This window comes from Amblyraja radiata, chromosome 3 (assembly GCF_010909765.2).
Source record: "Amblyraja radiata isolate CabotCenter1 chromosome 3, sAmbRad1.1.pri, whole genome shotgun sequence".
In the NCBI taxonomy this organism is placed as follows: Eukaryota; Metazoa; Chordata; class Chondrichthyes; order Rajiformes; family Rajidae; genus Amblyraja; species Amblyraja radiata.
Window position 1 is genome coordinate 104,701,118 of NC_045958.1, and position 19,947 is coordinate 104,721,064.

Genomic DNA, 19,947 nt, shown 5'->3' on the forward strand with positions numbered 1-19,947 from the left:
GTCCAAAGTGCAATGTGCTGGAGTAACTCAGCAGGTTAGACAGTATCTCTGGAACATGGATGCTTCAGGTTGGGACCCTTCTTCAGACTGAAGCGTTCCAACGGGTACCAAAGAAGGGTCCCAAACCAAACCCATATGCCACCTTTACCACTCGATTAAAAGGCATAGAATGTCAGTGAATATTGTATCATCTATAAACAGGAAACCACTGTACAAAGGCATTCGTAATCTCTGTCATCAACATGTGTCATTTACTGTCTATCTGCATGATATTAAATATTGCAATCAGTGAACGAGTCAGTGATAGTTTACATTTTCTGACAAGTAGAAAATCACAATGTCCTGTCAGATGGCAGGTCTTAAAAAGACTGGCTTTACACTGGCTTCCTTACATCCAGATCAACCACGCATGTCGTACATTAATCAGGTCAGGTAAAGAATCAGAGAAGTTTATCCAAGTCCATCTTGCAGGACTTTTTTTTACCCCCAATAGGCATGAACATAACCAGGAAGGCAAAGAAATGTTTTGCAATATGAACTGTGAGGAGAGTGGGCTCACAGCTTACCTAACCACCCAGATACCTCGGTGAACTGACAGGTAGAAAGTGTGCTCACTCACCTACACTTAGCAGAGCTTCAGAAAAATCCTGCGTATCCACAGGAATAGGTAGTCGAAAGATATCGTGCAGCACCTCCAGCAGACCACGCTGTCAAAGTGAAGGGGGGGGGGGGGAGAAACCTTGTCAGTTTACAAAAGGTTTTTCTGCAAAGCTCTAGAATAATACACAGATGAGCAGAACAGCAGAAGAGGCATGTATAATAATAAAGCTATTTTACGCAGGCACCTCAACACTTAACTGTACAACTGCCAGGTTCACCAACAGCTACTTTTCACAGAACTGAGGTTCTTGAACCAACATGAACCCTAATCTTACTCAGTCAACAAATTACTACCGACTACCTCTTGCACTACTATCAATGGTATTTTCTAATTGATTTTTCACTAATGTCTTTTTTTTTTGCAGAACTTTCTTTCTTTTGGAATTTGTAATATCATTTATGTACAATTTGTTCTTGTGTGTTATCTGAGTGAATGTGCCTATGATGCTGACACAAGCTATACCTACAATAATTGAATTGATTGAAAGATACAACCAAACAAACAAGCACTTCGGCTCACCGAATCCCGTTCATACCAGATCCATGTTTTTCTACTTTCTCATCCATCCATTCCATATTAGGGACAATTTACAGAGGCCAATTAACTCAAAAACCTGCACATCTTTAAGATATGGGAGGAAACCAGAGCATCCGGAAGAAAACCACGCGGTCACAGGAAGAACATGTAAGCTCCATTTAGACAGCAGCCGAGGTCAGGATCAAACCCAGGTCCCTAGCGCCGTGAGGCAGCAGCTCTACCCGCTGCACCACTGTGTATCTCAACTCTTGCATATGACAATTAACGGTGGTCACAGTGGCGCAGCGGTAGAGTTGCTGCCGTACAGCGAATACAGCGTCGGAGGCCCGGGTTCGATCCCAACTACGCGTGTTGTCTGTACGAAATTGTCTGTACATTCACCCCGTGACCAACGAGGGTTTTCTCCGGGATCTTCGGTTTCCTCCCACACTCCAAAGACGTACAGGTTTGTAGGTTAATTGGCTTGGGAAATGTAAAAATTGTCCCGTGTGTGTAGGATAGTGTTAATGTGCGGGGATCGCTGGTCGGCGTGGACCCGGTGGGCCGAAGGGCCTGCTTCCGCGCTGTATCGTTAACTAAACTAAGAGAAATAATCAAAAAAATCTAATGCCAGATCAATCTCCTTGACTCAAATCTGAAAGCCTCCTCAACACCAATCCACAAGCCAATCACTCCACAAATCCATTCACATTGCCTAATAGTGTATTCCATACTGTACCCACCGGCCACCTTTTCCTCCAAGTCCCAGTTAACATTGCCCATTGCACCCACTCTAATGCAATCGAATTTTTCCCTCAGACTAGCAACCAGAACACAACATTCTAGTCGTGGTCTCACCAATGTGTTATGAAACTTACCAAGACCAGTCTGCCTTTATACTCTAGCTAACAAAACCAAACATTCCTATGCCCTCGTCAACCTATCGACCTGTGCTGTCACCTTCAGTCATTTTGAACATGCATACCAAGCTGACTCAATCGATTTAGTCCTCAATAAGTATCCAGAGCCAGTAGCCAGAGTATCCCAGGCCCAGAGAATTAACTATTGACTATATGATGTATTAGACCTGATGTTGAATGACGGATAAATATATTCCAGGAACAAAAAAACGTCAGTGATCGTATGGGATCTATTCATGCCCACCAGACATAGAAACATAGAAACATAGAAATTAGGTGCAGGAGTAGGCCATTCGGCCCTTCGAGCCTGCACCGCCATTCAATATGATCATGGCTGATCATCCAACTCAGTATCCCAGACAGGTCAGTAACAATGAAACCACAGACCAGCAGTGGCGCAACTAGCACCATGGACCCAGGTTAGATTCTAATCTTGGATGCTGTCTGTGTGAAGTTTGCATGTTCTCTCTGTGACCGCATGGGTTTCCTCCAGGTGTGGGTTTGTAGTTTAATTTGCCTCTGCAATTGCCCCGAGTGGATGGGACTGGGTTAACGTGTAACTAGATTCACGGGTGATCGATGGTTGGTGTGGGCTCGGTGGGCCGAAGGGCCAATTTTTAATCAGCATTTCTAAACTAAACTGTTCTTCAGGTAGCAAAGTGCAATAAAAGTAAAATTAAAAAAAAACTTGCATTAAAGCACTACATGGTCAATTTAGCTTAGGCTTTCTTTCAAACATGTCCCCTGACTTGAAGACAGGAAAACTATGAGTTATTCTTGAGCTTCCCACGAGTCACTGCAGCTTTAAACATTAACGCTATCAATTTCCACAACACTGGTGACCTGTTCCAAATGTGTCAGTAGCTGATTCAAGCAAATAACAAAATATATTTGCAAGGGAAACAACTTAATCTGGTTTCCATCAAAAATAATCCCTAGTCTTAGAATCACAGACTAGTTTAATGTGAGGAAGCTACTCAGCCCATCGTGTTTGTGCCAGCCATTTGAAAGACAACTGTCTAATTGGTCTCCCTCCCCGACTCTTTCCCAGGTGAGAACTAGACAATTATATCAAATGCATTCGATGATTAGTTACAAGGCCAGCAGGTCTACATCACAGCAGTGACTAGATATACTTTCTGTCAGTAAAATACTGATCAGAAATAGGAAGGAAGTAAATATACTCTGCAGACCTTTCTTTAAATAAAAAATAAAACCAGGAAGTAACAAGGTAAAACTCAGTGCCACAGTTTAAGAATAAAGGATAGGCCATTTAGAAGAGACAAGGAAACACTTCTTCACAGAGAGAGTTGTGAGTATGTGGAATTCTCTGCCTCAGAGGGCGGTGGAGGCCGGTTCTTTGAATACTTTCAAGAGAGAGCTAGATAGGGCTTTTAAACCTAGCGGAGTCAGGAGATATGGGGCTGTTAAAGATAGCGGAGTCAGGAGATATGGGTAGAAGGCAGGAAGATCAGCCATGATCACATTGAATGGCAGTGCTGGCTCCAAGGATCGAATGGCCTACTTGTGCGCCTATTGTCTATTAGATGTTAGGTGCAGCAGGAATGGGGGGGGGGGGGGGGGGGGGGGGGGGGAATGATGTTGGATTGTGTTCTTATCATCTCCGTCCGGAAAGATATCAGCAGCAAATCCCACTCAGGATATTAAGTCAATTCCATGTGCCTCCTGTTCTCATTGATATATATGCGACTGAAGCTATCATCTTACCAGAGGTGGCCCAAATCTGCAAATTTCAGGACCACACTGGCCATTCATCACATTAAAGAGCGCTCAAGACTACATTTAAACTGCAACTGGAGGCTCGAGCTGTTCATAAAACTAACTCATTGGTTTTACCATATGTCCAGAGATGAAATCAAATGCTAACAAATTCCCCTCAATTGCAGCAGGGTAGGTGAGAATTAAAAAAAAATTACAAATAATGCCCATGTGTATAAAGAGGGGAAATGTGTGAAATCAGTATATTACAGATAACAATATAATCTTTTTAAAGCATCCCTTACAATAAACTGCGACGGAAAGATCACACTGTGCGCTTGCCACAAATGATGCAGCTAAGATTCAAGTACGAGCACCTCAGTGCGAACATCAACCTACCCGTACTTCCATATTTGGTATACAAAGTATTCCTATCAAAGAATGGATGCCTGAGTTTCCTGGCCGGCACAAATTTATAATTCCTGTAAACCAAACAAAATAGGCACACTATCAGCATTAAAATCAGCACTAGATATTGGCAAAAGCTTCATTCACCACATCTTCAAGTTAAAACAATATTTTAAAATATTAAAATAATCATTAATAATATCCACCAGGAAGTAATACAAAGGCAGAAAGCAAGTTGAGTGAGACCAATGCTACCTTGTCTGTGGTCTCAGTACATTTTAGCAGTGCTCTCTGGGTTTAGTGTACAGAGCATGGACTTTGGTGGGGAGGGGTGATTTTATTGTCAGTTAAAATTACCTGGACGTTGCAAATTGAAATCCAAGAAACCTAGAAATACTAGGCGGGTCAGGCAGCATCTATGGCCAGAAGCTGTCTGATCTTTTAAGTTACTGACCATTTCTGTTCTATTTCATCCGAAATAAATTTGGTCTTAGTTTAGTTAAACAAAATGTAGTTTCTAATTTTCTCATTTCTAATTTTCTCATACTCTTAATCTTGTAGTTTAATGGGCCTGTCCCACTGTACAAGCTAATTCAAGAGTTCTCCCGAGTTTGCCCTGATTAGAATTCGGAGAATTATGGTAATAGCCGCTCGTAGGTACTCGGGGCTCTCGTGGACATTTTTCAACATGTTGAAAAATCTTCACGAGTCTTCCCGAGCTTACTGCGTTTCCTGAGTACCTGCCGTTAGCGTTGTACATTCTACATACTTACCAGAAGTTTGTTTTTTTTTAAAACTCGGTAGAGCTCCTGAATTAGCTCGTACAGTGGGACAGCCCCTTTAGCTTGCATTGATATAAACCAGATAGCTCTCAGGTAATTGGGTAACCCGTTAGAACTGGTTAATTGAAGCCAGTTGACTTACCACACGTTAGCTGGAAAGATATATGTGGGTGTAGGAAAGAACTGCAGATGCTGGTTTAAATCAAAGGTAGACGCAAAATGTTGGAGTAACTCAGCGGGTTAGTCAACATCTCTGGAGAGAAGAAATGGGTGATGTTTCGGGTCGAGACCCTTCTTCAGACAAAGATATATATGGGGTAAACACTTATTGGTTTAATTTTGTTTTCTCATGGTCCTATTGTTTTAAATTCCAGCGATATAAACAGCTCTTTAGACAAATCAGTGCTTTTTTTGTACACAGAAATATGCCAGTGTGCATATAATTTCTTTCTATCAGTGCGAGACCTGGGTGTCCTTGTACACGAGTCACTGAAAGTTGGCGTGCAGGTACAGCAAGCAGTGAAGAAAGCTAATGGAATGTTGGCCTTCATAACAAAAGGATTTCAGTATAGGAGTAGAGAGATTCTTCTGCAGTTGTATAGGGATCTGGTAAGACCAAAACTGGAGTATTGTGTACAGTTTTGGTCTCCTAATTTGAGGAAGGGCATCCTTGTGATTGAGGCAGTGCAGCATATGTTCACGAGATAGATCCCTGGAATGGCGGGACTGTCATATGAGGAAAGATTGAAAAGACTAGGCTTGTATTCACTGGAGTTTAGAAGGATGAGGGGGATCTTATAGAAACATATAAAATTATAAAAGGACTGGACAAGCTAGATGCAGGAAAAATGTTCCCAATGTTGGGCGAGTCCAGAACCAGAGGCCAGTCTTAGAATAAAGGGTAGGCCATTTAAGACTGAGGTGAGGAAAAAACGTTTTCACCCAGGGAGTTGTGAATTTGTGGAATTCCCTGCCATAGAGGGCAGTGGAGGCCAAATCACTGGATAGATTTAAGAGAGAGTTAGATAGAGCTCTAGGGGCTAGTGGAATCAAGGGATATGGGGAGAAGGCAGGCATGGGTTATTGATTGGGGACGATCAGCCATGATCACAAAGAATGGCGGTGCTGGCTCGGAGGGCCGAATGGCCTCCTCCTGCACCTATTTTCTATGTTTCAATGTCTACAGTGGATCATCACTGTATACGGTGTTTAAGGTCCTAACTGCCTAAATTAATTTTTTAAAATGTAAGCTTTAGTAATCTTTTTTAATATTACAAAAACAATAAAGCTGAAAATCTAGTGTTTAATTGGTCAGAGGTGCCAGAATGCTGTATGGGCGAATGATGTCATTAAAGAAGCATTTATTTTAAAGGGGGAAAGTACAGACCAATTAGTGTGAAATCAAAATTAAAGAAGGTGCTGGAAAAGGACATTTGGAAAATAATAACAAACTGGGCAGGGTCCGAATGATTAGAGGGATATGTTTGAAAAATCTATTCGGATTTTTAGAGGTTGGAGCTAGCAGAATAATGAACATTGAACTAGTTACAAATAGTATATTTGGCCACTGTCACCATTGTGATCATTATAGCAAGAGACCCTTCCACATTACATTCATGCCCCTCAAAGTAATCAGGGAGAAGTATTAAATCCTACCGCACATGGCTTTCCAAGTTTCTAAGGCAAAAATAAAGAAGCCTTTGACATTACTTGCACGCCACAGTGAATCATACCTGCCCAGGATCGGAAGGCTGCTACTATTGCCATTTTGCTGGCTAATAACCGTGCTTCTCTGTCCTCTCTGCATGAAATAAACAAAATACACAATTACACCCTGAATGCAACTATATTCAGTTTATTCCATAGAACATAAAACAATATAGCACAGGTACAGGTCCTTCAGCCTACGGGGTCTTTGCCAAACGCCTTGCCGAGGTAAAATGTATAAACAAGGTACAACAGATAGCACAGTGGTGCAGCGGTAGAATTGCTGCCTTACAGCGCTTGCAACGCCAGAGACCCGGGTTCTATCCTGACTACGGGTGCCGTCTGTACGGAATTTGTACATTCTCTCCGTGACCACGAGGGTTTTCACCGCACTCCAAAGACGTACAGGTTTGTAGGTTAATTGGCTTGGTATAAGTGTAAATTGTCCCTAGTGTGTATAGGATAATATTAATGTGCTGGTCGGTGCTGACTCGGTGGGCCGAAGGACCTGTTTTGGTCCTGTACCTCTGAACTAAACTAAAACTAAGATGCTGGTCTACAAAAAAAAAAGACAGAGTGCTTGTATAACTCTGCGGGTCAGGTTTCCAGAGGCATGGACGGATGACATTTTGGGTCGGGACCCTTCTTCAGACTAATTCCCTCTGCATGTGATCCATAGCCCTCAATTCCCAGCATATCCATGTGCCTATCCAAAAGCCCCTTAAATGCCACTATCGTATCTGCTTTCACCACCACCCCAGGCGATGCACTCTAGGTATTCACTGCCCTTTGGTTAAAAAAAAAATCCCATGTACATCTCCTTTAAACTTTGCCTCTCATGTTAAAGCTATGCCCTCTAGTCTTTGACATTTCCATGCTGTATTGCCACTCGCATGCATATCCTTAGCAGAGCCGTGCTGGAGGTTCAGACAGCATCTGTGGAGGGAATAGGGAGGCAATGCTTCGGGTTGGAATCCCAGCTTTAGGGGATGCTGACTTGAAATGTCATCTGTCCATTCTCTCCACAGATACTGCCTGACCTGCCGAGTTCCTCCAGCGCAGTCTCAAGATTTCGGCACATGTACATCTTTATTGGATTGGGGTTCTACAGGCTCTAAACTTCGATATATTGTACCATGTTGCACTTCTTCCTACGTCGGTAAAGATCAAGAGACCGTAGGATTTACCCACTGGTGCAGCTACAGCTGAGTTTCAGTCATGTCTATAAAGGATACACACATTAACTGTGAATCACTGGTCAATGGGCAGTAATAGATCTCCAGCTTAAGGTGGTGTTTGGCATGCTTGCCTTCATTGGCTTTCTGTAACCTTAATGCTACAACTGTACAAGACAATGGCAAGGCCAAATATTAACTATAGTCCTGGTCGCCCTGCTATATGATGGATGTCACTGAACCGGAAAGGGCGCAACAAAGATTTAAGGATATTATGAGGTTTGGAAGGTTGGAATTATATGAAGAGGCTGGATAAGATGTGTTTTTTAATCCGGTAAGAGATTGAGGTGACATTAAAGGTTCCCCAAATCATGAGGGGCATAGAGTGAATAACCACAGATTTTTTCCCCCTGGATAGTTGAGTCAAAGGCTAGAGGGCATGAGTTTAAGATGAGAGGGGTAATTTTAAAAGCAATCGCAAGGGTAACGTCCTCCACTTAAGACAGTGAGGCATATGTGGAAAGAGCTGCCAGGGCAAGTGGTCGAGATGGGTGCAACTAAGACACCCGGACAGGAAAAGTTGGAAGGTGTATGGATCAGGCAAGTGGGACTAGCTCTGTTGGGCAACGATCACATGGACAAGCTCAAGACCGAAAGCCTTGTTTCCATGCTGAGTAGCTCTCCAACTTTACCATCTTTCCATTTCATATATTATCCCAGTCCACGCTAGATAATTCCACTTTTATAACTTAGTAACTCTCTTTACTTAACATTGAAACAAGGTTTCAGATTTAGGTCTGAATATGATCACTCTTCCGAGCGAATCCACAAGGATAAAATCATTAGTTATTCCTGTTCCATAATGCATGACCAGATATCAGATTAGTTCCATAATGTATTGTGCTGAGAATCTGTCCCAAATAGATTATGAACATCCTTAGTTATAGTTCTGCCCATTAATTTATCTATTGTATAAGATTGGACGTCATACAATTTATCGCAGTACATTTCCTGCAAGTCCCCATTATGTGTTTACTATGCTTTCCTAATGGAAGGTTGGCCTTCATAACAAGAGGATTTCAGTGTAGGAGTAAAGAGCTTCTGCAGTTGTATAGGGCTCTGGTGAGACCACATCTGGAGTATTGTGTACAGTTTTGGTCTCCTAATTTGAGGAAGGACATCCTTGTGATTGAGGCAGTGCAGCGTAGGTTCCCGAGATTGATCCCTGGGATGGCGGGACTGTCATATGAGGAAAGATTGAAAAGACCAGGCTTGCATTCACTGGAGTTTAGAAGGATGAGGGGATATCTTATAGAAACATATAAAATTATAAAAGGACTGGGCAAGCTAGATGCAGGAAAAATGTTCCCAATGTTGGGCGAGTCCAGAACCAGGGCCAGTCTTAGAATAAAGGGGAAGCTATTTAAGACTGAGGAGAGAAAAAACTTTTTCACCCAGAGAGTTGTGAATTTGTGGAATTCCATGCCACAGAGGGCAGTGGAGGCCAAGTCACTGGATGGATTTAAGAGAGAGTTAGATAGAGCTCTAGGGGCTAGTGGAATCAAGGGATATGGGGAGAAGGCAGGCACGGGTTATTGATTGGGGACGATCAGCCATGATCACAATGAATGGCGGTGCTGGCTCGAAGGGCCGAATGGCCTCCTCCTGCACCTGTTTTCTATGTTTCTATGAAATAGCTTTTACACTTTTCACTTAAGGGAAAGCCGCTTCGCTCTACCAGAATAGTTATTCCCTCAAATTTCTATTGAGAATTATATATTACTACATTTGAAATAAATTCAAGGAGGAAACTTACTTGAGTTGTCCTTCTGCAGTGTCTGGATTATGTCTGTAGTGAAAATCCGTGTATGGCGCTAGAATTTGCTGCAAGACAAATACATTATTGCAATAGATAATCCAGAACACTTCAGAACTTTACATTTTATACAAATATATAATGACACATATGTAACTATAACACAAACGCATACAGAGTCTGAAGAAGGGTCCTGAACGCAAACGTCATTTGTCCTTTTTCTCCCTAGCCTGACCTACTGAGTTCCTTCAGTACTTTGTGCTTTGCTCAAGACTCTAGCACCTGCAGTTGCTTGTGTCTTTCTACATAATATATTTATATATTAAACAAAAAACAAAAAATGCTGGAAAGATTTGGCTGGTCAGGCAGTATCTGTGGAAACAGTACCAGTGTTTCACGTTGAAGACCCAGATTCAAAAAAGACCTGAAGCTAGAATTCAAAGGAAAGTAAACAGAGAGAGAGATCATCAGAAGAAATTTCGGAACTTAGAAACATAGAAAATAAGTGCAGGAGGCCATTCGGCCCTTCGAGCTAGCACCGCCATTCATTGCGATCATGGCTGATCGTCCCCTATCAATAACCCGTGCCTGCCTTCTCCCCATATCCCTTGATTCCAATAGAAACATAGAAAATAGTTCAATTTTCTCAGTGGGAAGGTAAATCCCCCAACAAATTCTCCGATCATCAACTCAAACTCCGGTATCCCTGTCAGTAGTAAAACAATTTGGAAAACTGCTTTTACTGAGAATCAGTTTTTCATCTACATGTTAGCAAAACTCAAACTCACATTTCCCACATGTAGCAAACGTTTTCTTCCCACAGAAATGTAGAATTTATTTATGTTTTTATTTTCACTTTTTGTCTTAAGGTTATCATATCCAAGTACCTAGAACATAGAGCAGTACAGTGCTGGAAAAGGCTCTTTTGGCCCACAATGTCTGTGCCAAACATGACGCCAAGTTAAACTAATCTCCTCTGCTTATATGCGATCCATATTCCTCCATATCCAAGTGAAATACCTTTTCTCTTCCTGGCAACAGTCAGAACCTTTGTCACCCAGGGTGGAAATGTCCAACATTAGAGGGCATAGCTATAAGATGAAAAGGGAAAAGTTTAATGGAGATGTGCAGGGCAAGTTTTTAAAACAGAGGGTGGTGAGGGGCCTGGAACGCACTGGAGGCAGATACGACAGTGACATTTAAGAGGCTTGTAGACAGGCACATGGAAGTGCAAGGAAGAGAAAGCTACGGTTCATGTAGAGGCAGATGAGAACAATCATGTTGGGTGCAAGCATTGTGGTCAAAGGGCGTGTTCCTGTGCTGTACTGTTCTATGCTCTAAAGGCTTTGTCCAGGTGGGATTATTGTATTACATAGTGCACCGGAGAGCAATTATAACTGAAAGCACCAGTGCTCATACCTCTAGTTCCACATCGTTTCGAATGTACTTCCGTGTCTTTGGGTGATTTAGCAGATGAAGAATGGTGGTGATGAGCGCCTCGTTTATCCGATTCAATTGACAGTCGATCACATTCTTCAGAATGGTACTGAGACCTCCACGGATGGCCACCACCTCAGGATTCTGAAGTGCTGATAAAATAAATTAGTCCAACGTTTACACAAAGGAAATGGTGATCTAGAGGCCGAGGATATTGATTTGATGTCAGTAAATCCAATCAATGAAGCTATAGATTGTCATCATGTCCTTCAGGGAAGGACATCTGTTTGTGTGCAAATCATCAATCTATACATTTCAGATTTCCACCAGCATTCATAGAGTGATACAGCGTGGAAGCCGGCCCTTCGGCCCACACCGGCTAACATGTCCCAGCTCCACTAGTCCCACCTGCCTGTGGTTGGTCCATATCCATCCAAACCTGTCCTATCCATGTACCTGTCTAACTGTTTCTTAAATGTTGAGATAGTCCCTGCCTCAACTACCTCCTCTGGCAGCTTGTTCCATACACCCACCACCCTTTGTGTGAAAAAGTTATCCCTCAGATTCCTATTAAATCTTTACTCCTTCACCTTAAACCTATGTCCTCTGGTCCTCGATTCCCCTACTCAAGGAAGAGACTCAATGCATCTACCCGATCTATTCCTCTCATGATTTTATACACTGCAGATGTGAAGTGGGGCACAAAGCTACACATTTTCTGACTGGTAATGGGCAGAAGAGTAGTAAATACTATCTTGGTTAAGGAGCCTATTGGCAATTTAAATGCCATCAGTGCACAGTCTCGTCTTCTGCACTGTGGGTTTGAACGTGCAACCTTTTAGGTTTAGATTGATCTGGTGGCAAGCCCACGGATGCTTTTACACTAATGCCCCAGGACAGGATTCTGAAGATGAATGAATGCCAGATAGGAAATGGTTTAGTCCCGTTACCTAGCTCACAGAGGATGGCCAAACAAGCTCGGACCATGCGATCACGTTCTTGGAGACCATCATTTCCAACAGCAATTAGGGAGTTTGTGATAGAGTTGGGAAACAGTGCAGCATTCACAGTGATCATCTGTGGGGAAAAAAGAAACATATTAACACTCAAGCTCCTAACAGCACAGACAGGAGCTGACTGCTGGAGCAAACCATATCTAATCTTTCTGCCCTATTAGTTTGTCATGACCTCTTCAAATAGTTAGGTTTTCTCATGTAGAAATAAATTTCTCTTCGCCTCTCTCCTTGAAGTATCAAATTTATAATAGACTCCCTTCTACATTAATTCTACTCTAGCCTAAATAGCCTTCAGCGAGTCCCCGTGAAAATGCCCTCAGCCCTCTTCTTGACTAGTAAGGGTATCAGGGATTATGTGGCAAAGGCAGTTTCCATCTCAAAGGGGTTGAGATCAGCCATGATTGAATGGCAGAGTGGCCTGGATGGGCCGAATGGCCTAATTGGACTTCAAAATTAAGCTCCCTGATTAAATTCTAATCATGTGTTCATAAACAGAATAAACGTGGGCCCAGCAGTCAATCCTATGGCTCAGATATTGTTAAAATCCTATGGCTCAGCATGTCCAGCCATACTTAATATTAAGCAATACACATTTGTTGGTCAATGTTTTTAAACAGTGACCCACGTGTCTCTTAATAAGCTTTGAACTATTTCTCAAACATTTTTCAAAAACAAGTAATAGCATTAGAGCATTCCATTTATCTTTCAGTTTGGCTGTTTTTTTTATTTATTCAGCCTCAGAAAGGGAGCATAAAAAGTTAGGAACCTCTGAGGAATCTCAACTACTAACGGTTCCTTGATACAAACTCAATATGTGCGCACTTAGAATGAGGACACAAATGGGCCCACCTGATACACTCCACAAATGCAAGCCTGTCAAAACTCTCAAAAAGAACGGCCACCGAAGGAAGGCAATGAATGGTCATTCGTCCTTCTCCCCGCTGCCGTCAGGCAAAAGACACAGAAGCTTGGCAGACAAAAGTGCTGGAGAAACTCAGCGGGTGCAGCAGCATCTATGGAGCGAAGGAAATAGGCAACGTTTCGGCCCTGAGTTTCTCCAGCACTTTTGTCTACCTTCGATTTTCCAGCATCTGCAGTTCCTTCTTAGACACAGAAGCTTGAATGGGCGCACCACCAGACTCAGGAACAGCTTCTTCCCCTCTGTTATCAGGCTTCTGAACAGTCCTTCCATAAGCTACGGTACTGTCCGAGTCACCTTTACCATATTATGGACATTGGACTTTGTCTCTGGAACAAATGCTGAAAACTATATTTGTATCTGTCGCTTCCCCTTTGCTCTACCAATTGTACTTGAGTTTGGTTTGATTGTACTTATGTGTAGTATTATTGATCTGATTGGATAGCATGTAAAAAAGCTTTTCACTGTGCCTTGGTACATGTGACAATAATAATCACTATGAACAGGTGATGAGGGCAAAGCAGAATGTTGATTTAATTTTGCAAATACAAGTTAAAGACTTTTGCCTTCCATCACAGTGAGGAGGTGTTGGAGATTCACTGTGATGGATGTTTGTGTAAATTGTGTTAAGTGTGGGTCTTGTTTTTTTTTGTAATGTTAAGACTGTAGAAAATGCAATTTCGTTCAAACCAAGCTGTTTGAATGACAATAAAAGGCATTCTATTCTATTCTATTAAGCAATATTTGAAAATATACAATTTTACTCTTTACTTTTTCATTCTGCTAACTTCACCCAATAATTCTATGCAAATGGAGAAGCTAACAGAAGGTCTGTGTATGGAAGAGACTTTATTCTACATCTAATCCATGCAGAATTGTTCTGGAAGTTTGGATGCTGAAAATTATCTTAAATAAATGTTTTCATCAATAAGGAAAAACTAAATTTTAATACACCCACGCTCGTAAAATGTATTGACGATTTACATACATGTTGAGTCATAACACAGAGCAGGGGAATTCCTGGTACACACAAACAAGTCTATGGGGTTGCCATTACCCTTTTGCTACCCTATGTGTAGCAGCTGTCATAGGCAAATGTTAAAGTTTCATTGTTTTGAGTCAGAGCTAGAGAGCACATAAACCACATATAGATCACATAAACAGTGCATTTAGCCAAACTCAGTCATGCCAACAAAATTGTTTAAGCAGGCTAGTCCCACCTGGCTGCACCTGCCCCACACTGTTCCAAACCAGGTCCTGACCTGAAATGTTGACTGTCCATTCTCTCCATAGATGCTGCCTGGCCCGCTGAGTTGCTCCAGCACCTCATTGTTTTTTCACCTGTTCATGCAGCTGTCAAAGTGTCTTGTAAGTGTGATAATTGTACCTGCCTCTCCCACCTCCTCTGGCAGCTCGTCCCATGCATGCACCTTCAAGTATGAAAAATGTCCACCTCAGGTCCCAAAAAGTCACCTTAGACATATGGTGTTCAGTTTTCGATACCCCTAGCCTGAGGAAAATACCATGTCTAATCATCTTTTCTATATTCCTAAAGTCATTCTTTAAGGGCCTGTCCCACTTGGCCGTGATTTGCACGCCATTTACGCGACCTGGTAGCGTGTGGGCAGCTTGGGACGGTCGCATGGAGTTGCATGCGGTATCGTGCAGCGCGCCAGGATTTTGTGCTGCACAAAATCTTCGCGCGCCACAGGCCTGTTGCGTAAATGACGGCCAAGTGGGACAGGGTGACGTTTCGGGTCGAATGGGTGACGTTTCGAGTCGAGACGTTGTTGGGGAAGTCCAGGACAAGGGGTCACAGCTTAAGGATAAGGGGGAAATCCTTTAAAACCGAGATGAGAAGAACTTTTTTCACACAGAGAGTGATGAATCTCTGGAACTCCCTGCCACAGAGGGTAGTCGAGGCCAGTTCATTGGCTATATTTAAGAGGGAGTTAGATGTGGCCCTTGTGGCTAAGGGGATCAGAGGGTATGGAGAGAAGGCAGGTATGGGATACTTAGTTGAATGATCAGCCATGATCATATTGAATGGCGGTGCAGGCTCGAAGGGCCGAATGGCCTACTCCTGCACCTAATTTCTATGTTTCTATGAGACCTTTCTTCAGACTGAAACGTCATCCATTCCTTCTCACCAGAGGTACTGCTGGTCCCGCTGAGTTACTCCTGCATTTTGTGTCTATCTTCAATTTAAACCAGCATCTGCAGTTAATCCCACAGATTAATTTGCTCTGCAGCTTGCTACTTTTCATTCACCTCTTTTTTTGAATAGGAGCTTTACATCTGCAGTTTTTCCAATTGCTAGCACCACTCAAGAAACTGGAACATTTTAGAAAATCACTATAAATATCATAAACTGGGTAAATATCATAAACTGGGTATTCAAATGACGTCACGCACTCCAGACGGCTGTGCGCTCGTCAGTCACCACCAGCCTGTCGCGTAAATGACGGCCAAGTGGGACAGGCCCTTTAGCCTTCTACACTCCAGGGAAAAGACAACACAGACTATCCAGCCTCTAATAGCTCAAACTATCCACACCAAGTAACATCCAGATTAAATCTGTCCCCATTTGTTCCACCAAAATGCAAAACGCGATTATTCAACTTAAACTCTGCAATTTCTCTGTCCATTTGCCCAGTGCAGGAGGCTCAAGGGTGACCTGTGGCCTCTCAATTTCCCCCCTGGGATCCCACAATGTCTTAGGAAACACAAACAAATCCCAGGGATTTAGCTAAACAAAAAATGCTGGAGAAATTCAGCGGGTGAGGCAGCATCTATGGAGAGAAGGAATAGGCAACGTTTCGGGTCTTTCTCCTGCATTTTTTGTCTATTTTCGATTTTTTTTCAGCATCTGCAGTTCTTTCTTAAACACTAGGGATTTAGCACCGCCTCCTCTGTAATGTGGCCTCTCTCTAAGATCACTAGTAATTTCCACAAGGTCCCTAGAAACCATGTCTTTCTCCACTGTAAATACAGAGGAGAATTCACAGGTGGTGATGAGTCAGCATACAAGTGACATCTGGTTGAATAGCGGCACAAAAAAAAAAAAAAATCACTCGCTCAACGTCAACAAAACCAACATTTCGGAAATGAAGACAAGAGAACATGCGCCAGTTTTCAATCGTGGTCAGAAGTGGAGAGAAAAAGCAGTTTCAAATTTCTGGGCATCAACAACTCCGAGGATCTGACCTGGGCCCTGGACGTATGTGTAATCATGAAGGTGGCGTGCCAGCACATCAACCTTCTTGGAAGTTTGAAGAGCTTCTTTGGAAATTGGGAGGTCATGTTGCAGTTGTATAAGACGTTGGTGAGACTGCATTTAGAATATTGTTTGAGAAGGAACTGTAGATGCTGGAAAATCGAAGGTAGACAAAAGTGCTGGAGAAACTCAGCGGGTGCGGCAACCAAGGTTTCGGCCCGAAACATTGCCCATTTCCTTCGCTCCATAGATGCTGCCGCACCCGCTGAGTTTCTCCAGCACTTTTGTCCAATTTAGAATATTGTGTTCAGTTCTGGGCACCGTGTTATAGGAAAGATATTGTCAAGCTTGAAAGGGTGCAGAGAAGATTTACAAGCATGCTGCCAGGGCTAGTGGGCGTGAGCTATTGGGAGAGGTTGAGTAGGTCAGGTCTCTATTCCTTGGGTGATCTTATAGAGGTGCATAAAATCATGAAAGGAATAGATCAGGTAGATGCACAGAGGCCCTTGCCCAGAGTAGGGGAATCGAGGACCAGAGGACATAGGTTCAAGGTGAAGGGGAAAAGATTTAATAGGAATCTGAGGGGTAACTTTTTCTCACAAAGGGTGGTGGGTGTATGGAACAAGCTGCCAGAGGAGGTAGTTGAGGCTGGACTATCCTAACGTTTAAAGGGCCAGTCCCACGGGCGTCATTTGCGCATCACGCAGGTGGCATGCAAAGATTTTGTGAATCATAAAATCCTGGGGCGCCGCGCGCGACCGCGTGTCACTGTCTACGCCACCACGCGTAATGCACGCCATGCGCGCATCGCGACGCGCAAGTCGTGCATCGTGACGCGTAAATGAGGAGGAGGGGGCAGAGGGAGTGGGAGAGGGAGAGACCGGGAAGGAGCAGCTAGCCTTCCGCCCAGCAGCTACCTGGCAACCACCACCTCCACCGGTTGCACCTGTGTCGAAGGACACCGTGGCTGGCTGGCGGGTGGGCCGGCAGAAGGCGCTGATGTGGCAGCTGGTTCCGCTGTCCAGTCCCAGCGGCCGCTCTCAGCCACCCGAGCTACTGAGTTGCTGGCATGATCCCCGACCCCCTCCTTCTCAATACTCCTGCCCTCCCCGCAACTTTACCCCTGGCAGCCCAGAGAAGTTTACTACTTTGTGCAGACCAGGCCGTGCTGACCCGGGCCAGACACCCCACACACTGTGAAAGGAACTCTCCCCTCCCAGCTGTACTGAGGGATAGCCAAGTGACGGGGGTGGGGGGGGGCGACGGACCTGTCCCCCCACCACATTTTCAGAGTTGGGGGCCAATCCCCACCCCCCCATGTTTTGTGAGCTGGGCGCTACAGCCAGTCCCAGGTTGGCTCGCTTGCCCCAGGTCTGGCAGTAGCGCCCAGGTCGGCTGGCAGGTCTAGATGTAGTGCCCAGGTCGGCTCGCTTGCCCCAGGTCTGGCTGCAGTTCCCAAGTCGTCTACGTGCCCCAGAACTAACTGCAGTTCCCAGGTCGGCTGCGTGCCCAGGGAATGGCTGTAGTTCCCAGGTCGCCTCCGTGCCACGGGTCAGCTCGCTTGCCCCAGGTCTGGCTGTGACACCCAGATCTGCTGCGTGCCCCCCGAATGGCTGCAGTTGCCAGGTCGGCTCGCTTGACCCAGGTCGCTCGCCTGCCCCGGGACTGGCCGTAGCGCCCAGGTCGGCTGGCAGGTCTGGCTGAAGCGCCCAGGTCGCCTGCGTGCCCCGGGACTGGCTGCAGTTCCCAGGTCGCGAAAACTAATTGAAAGAAAACGCCTGCGGGCCAAATGTGTTTGGGTTACGGGCCGGATCCAGGCCGTAGGTTGCCGACCTGTGTTAGGCCTCATTGTGTCCCCCCCCCCCTCCCCCCATGTTCTGGCCCAAGCGATTTGGCCCAAGTCTATCTTTCTTGGCTAACAATCTAACCTTCGGTCTCCAAGACGCAGGAAAAATTTCGGGCCTTATTTTAGGGTAAAAAATAGCGTCTTCATTGCCGGGAAATACGGTACTCATTTGTGGGAAATCTAATGCACATAGCCACACTTTTCAAATGAAAACCACGTAACAGGAAGTCCAGTCAAATCAGGATACCTTTGTCACACAAAACAAGATCCTCTCGCAAACCTCAGCCCAATTTTTTTCTCATCTCAATAACGTTGTCTATGGAGGAGCAAGTGTACACCACGCTGTAAGTCCAATATAACCTGTGGTAACTTCATACAAAACAAGAAGCAGAGTGCTAATCACCCAGTGCACCCAACTCAGAATGAAAGAAAGAAAAGCAACTTGATCCCCATGCTTAGATGAAGGAGAGCAAGAGGGCCAGAACTGCGAGATGTAAGTTCAGGGCGGATGGAAGAAAATAGGATCCTTCAAGTCTGTAATGTCCTAGATTCATCAATAAATAATTTATTGTGTGTTGCGTGCTAAGTATGCAAACACATCAACCAAGTTGCACACAGGAAACTGACTAATAGTTTATTATTGTCACATGCATTGAGGCAGTGATATACTGTAGAGCTTGATCTAAAATGTTAACCTCTCTCCTACACATATTATTTTGACCAGCTGAATGCTTTTCAGATATCCAGTATTTTTAAATGATTGAAAGGCCAGCCAACAGTGGGTGAAACTGTATGGCAATTAGAGCCATAGGATTTTTTACAGCCTGCAGTCAATCTATATATTTTTTAAAAAGCAGTCTACTTGACAGCTCCAAATACTGAAGCAGTCCTTGAATCCTGAAGCAGACAAATAGAGTGCTGGATGAATGCAGCCAGTCAGGCAGCATCTGTGGAGGGAACTGGACAATCTACATTTCGGGTTGACACCCTTCTAAGTCTGAAGTCTGAGGAGGGCTTGGAACCAAAATTCCATCTGTCCACTTCCCTCCACAGATGCCACTTGACCTGCTGAGTTCATCCTGCATGGGTTTTTTTTTTGCTCAAACTTTCAGTATCTGCAGTCTTGTCTCCTTGAGGGCTGAATCTTTTGTCAGAGACAAGGGGACTATCACTGGTCTAATCTAATACCAGATGTCTCAGGACCGATTAGATTTGAGTCTCAAAAAGTATGGATTAAAGGAAATCAGTATTAGTTTAAAAAGTATTGGAGAAAATAATGGGCCTGAAAGTTGCCGAATCCCCAGGTTATGATCTTCTGCATCAGAGAGAACTGAAAGATGTAAACACTAGAGATTATGGAAAACACCATGCAGGTTGGAGGGTGGCAAACCTCATAATTAAAAAAAGGAAATGGGAAATTACAGAGAAGTTAAACAAACATCAGTAATAAGGAAAATAGACACAAAATGTTGGAGTAACTCAGCGGGACAGACAGTATCTCTGGAGAAAGAAATGGGTGACATTTTGGGTATAGATCCTTCTTCAGACTGAAAGTCAGGTGACAGGGAAACTAGACATTTGGAAGGGCAAGGTGTGAAAACGACAGATCAAAGTAGACAGTGATCAAGGAAATGTGGATTGGCTCATTGTTGGCTATGGGGAAGGTGACAACGAGGTGTACAAAATGTAAAATTAATCAGGAGGGCAGTGAAACTAGTCGGAGAACTAGGGTGGTGGAGGAATGAAGAGAGAGGGAAAGCAAGGGTTACTTGAAGTTAGATAAGTCAATTTTCATACCACTGGGTTGT

General features: G+C 43.9%; 1 protein-coding gene across 2 annotated transcripts in view; it reads right to left on the reverse strand.

Moving 5' to 3' along the window:
- The window catches only part of rictor (RPTOR independent companion of MTOR complex 2), a 135,113-nt gene that overhangs the window by 54,552 nt on the left and 60,614 nt on the right, over nt 1–19,947 (reverse strand). For both annotated transcript variants that reach the window (XM_033018491.1, XM_033018490.1), the window contains exons 7-12: nt 12,092–12,218; nt 11,124–11,293; nt 9,705–9,772; nt 6,740–6,807; nt 4,216–4,298; nt 620–707 (exon numbers count right to left, since the gene is read on the reverse strand). In XM_033018491.1, the coding sequence (XP_032874382.1) occupies nt 620–707; nt 4,216–4,298; nt 6,740–6,807; nt 9,705–9,772; nt 11,124–11,293; nt 12,092–12,218 (604 nt within the window). The remainder of the gene's footprint in view (nt 1–619; nt 708–4,215; nt 4,299–6,739; nt 6,808–9,704; nt 9,773–11,123; nt 11,294–12,091; nt 12,219–19,947) is intronic.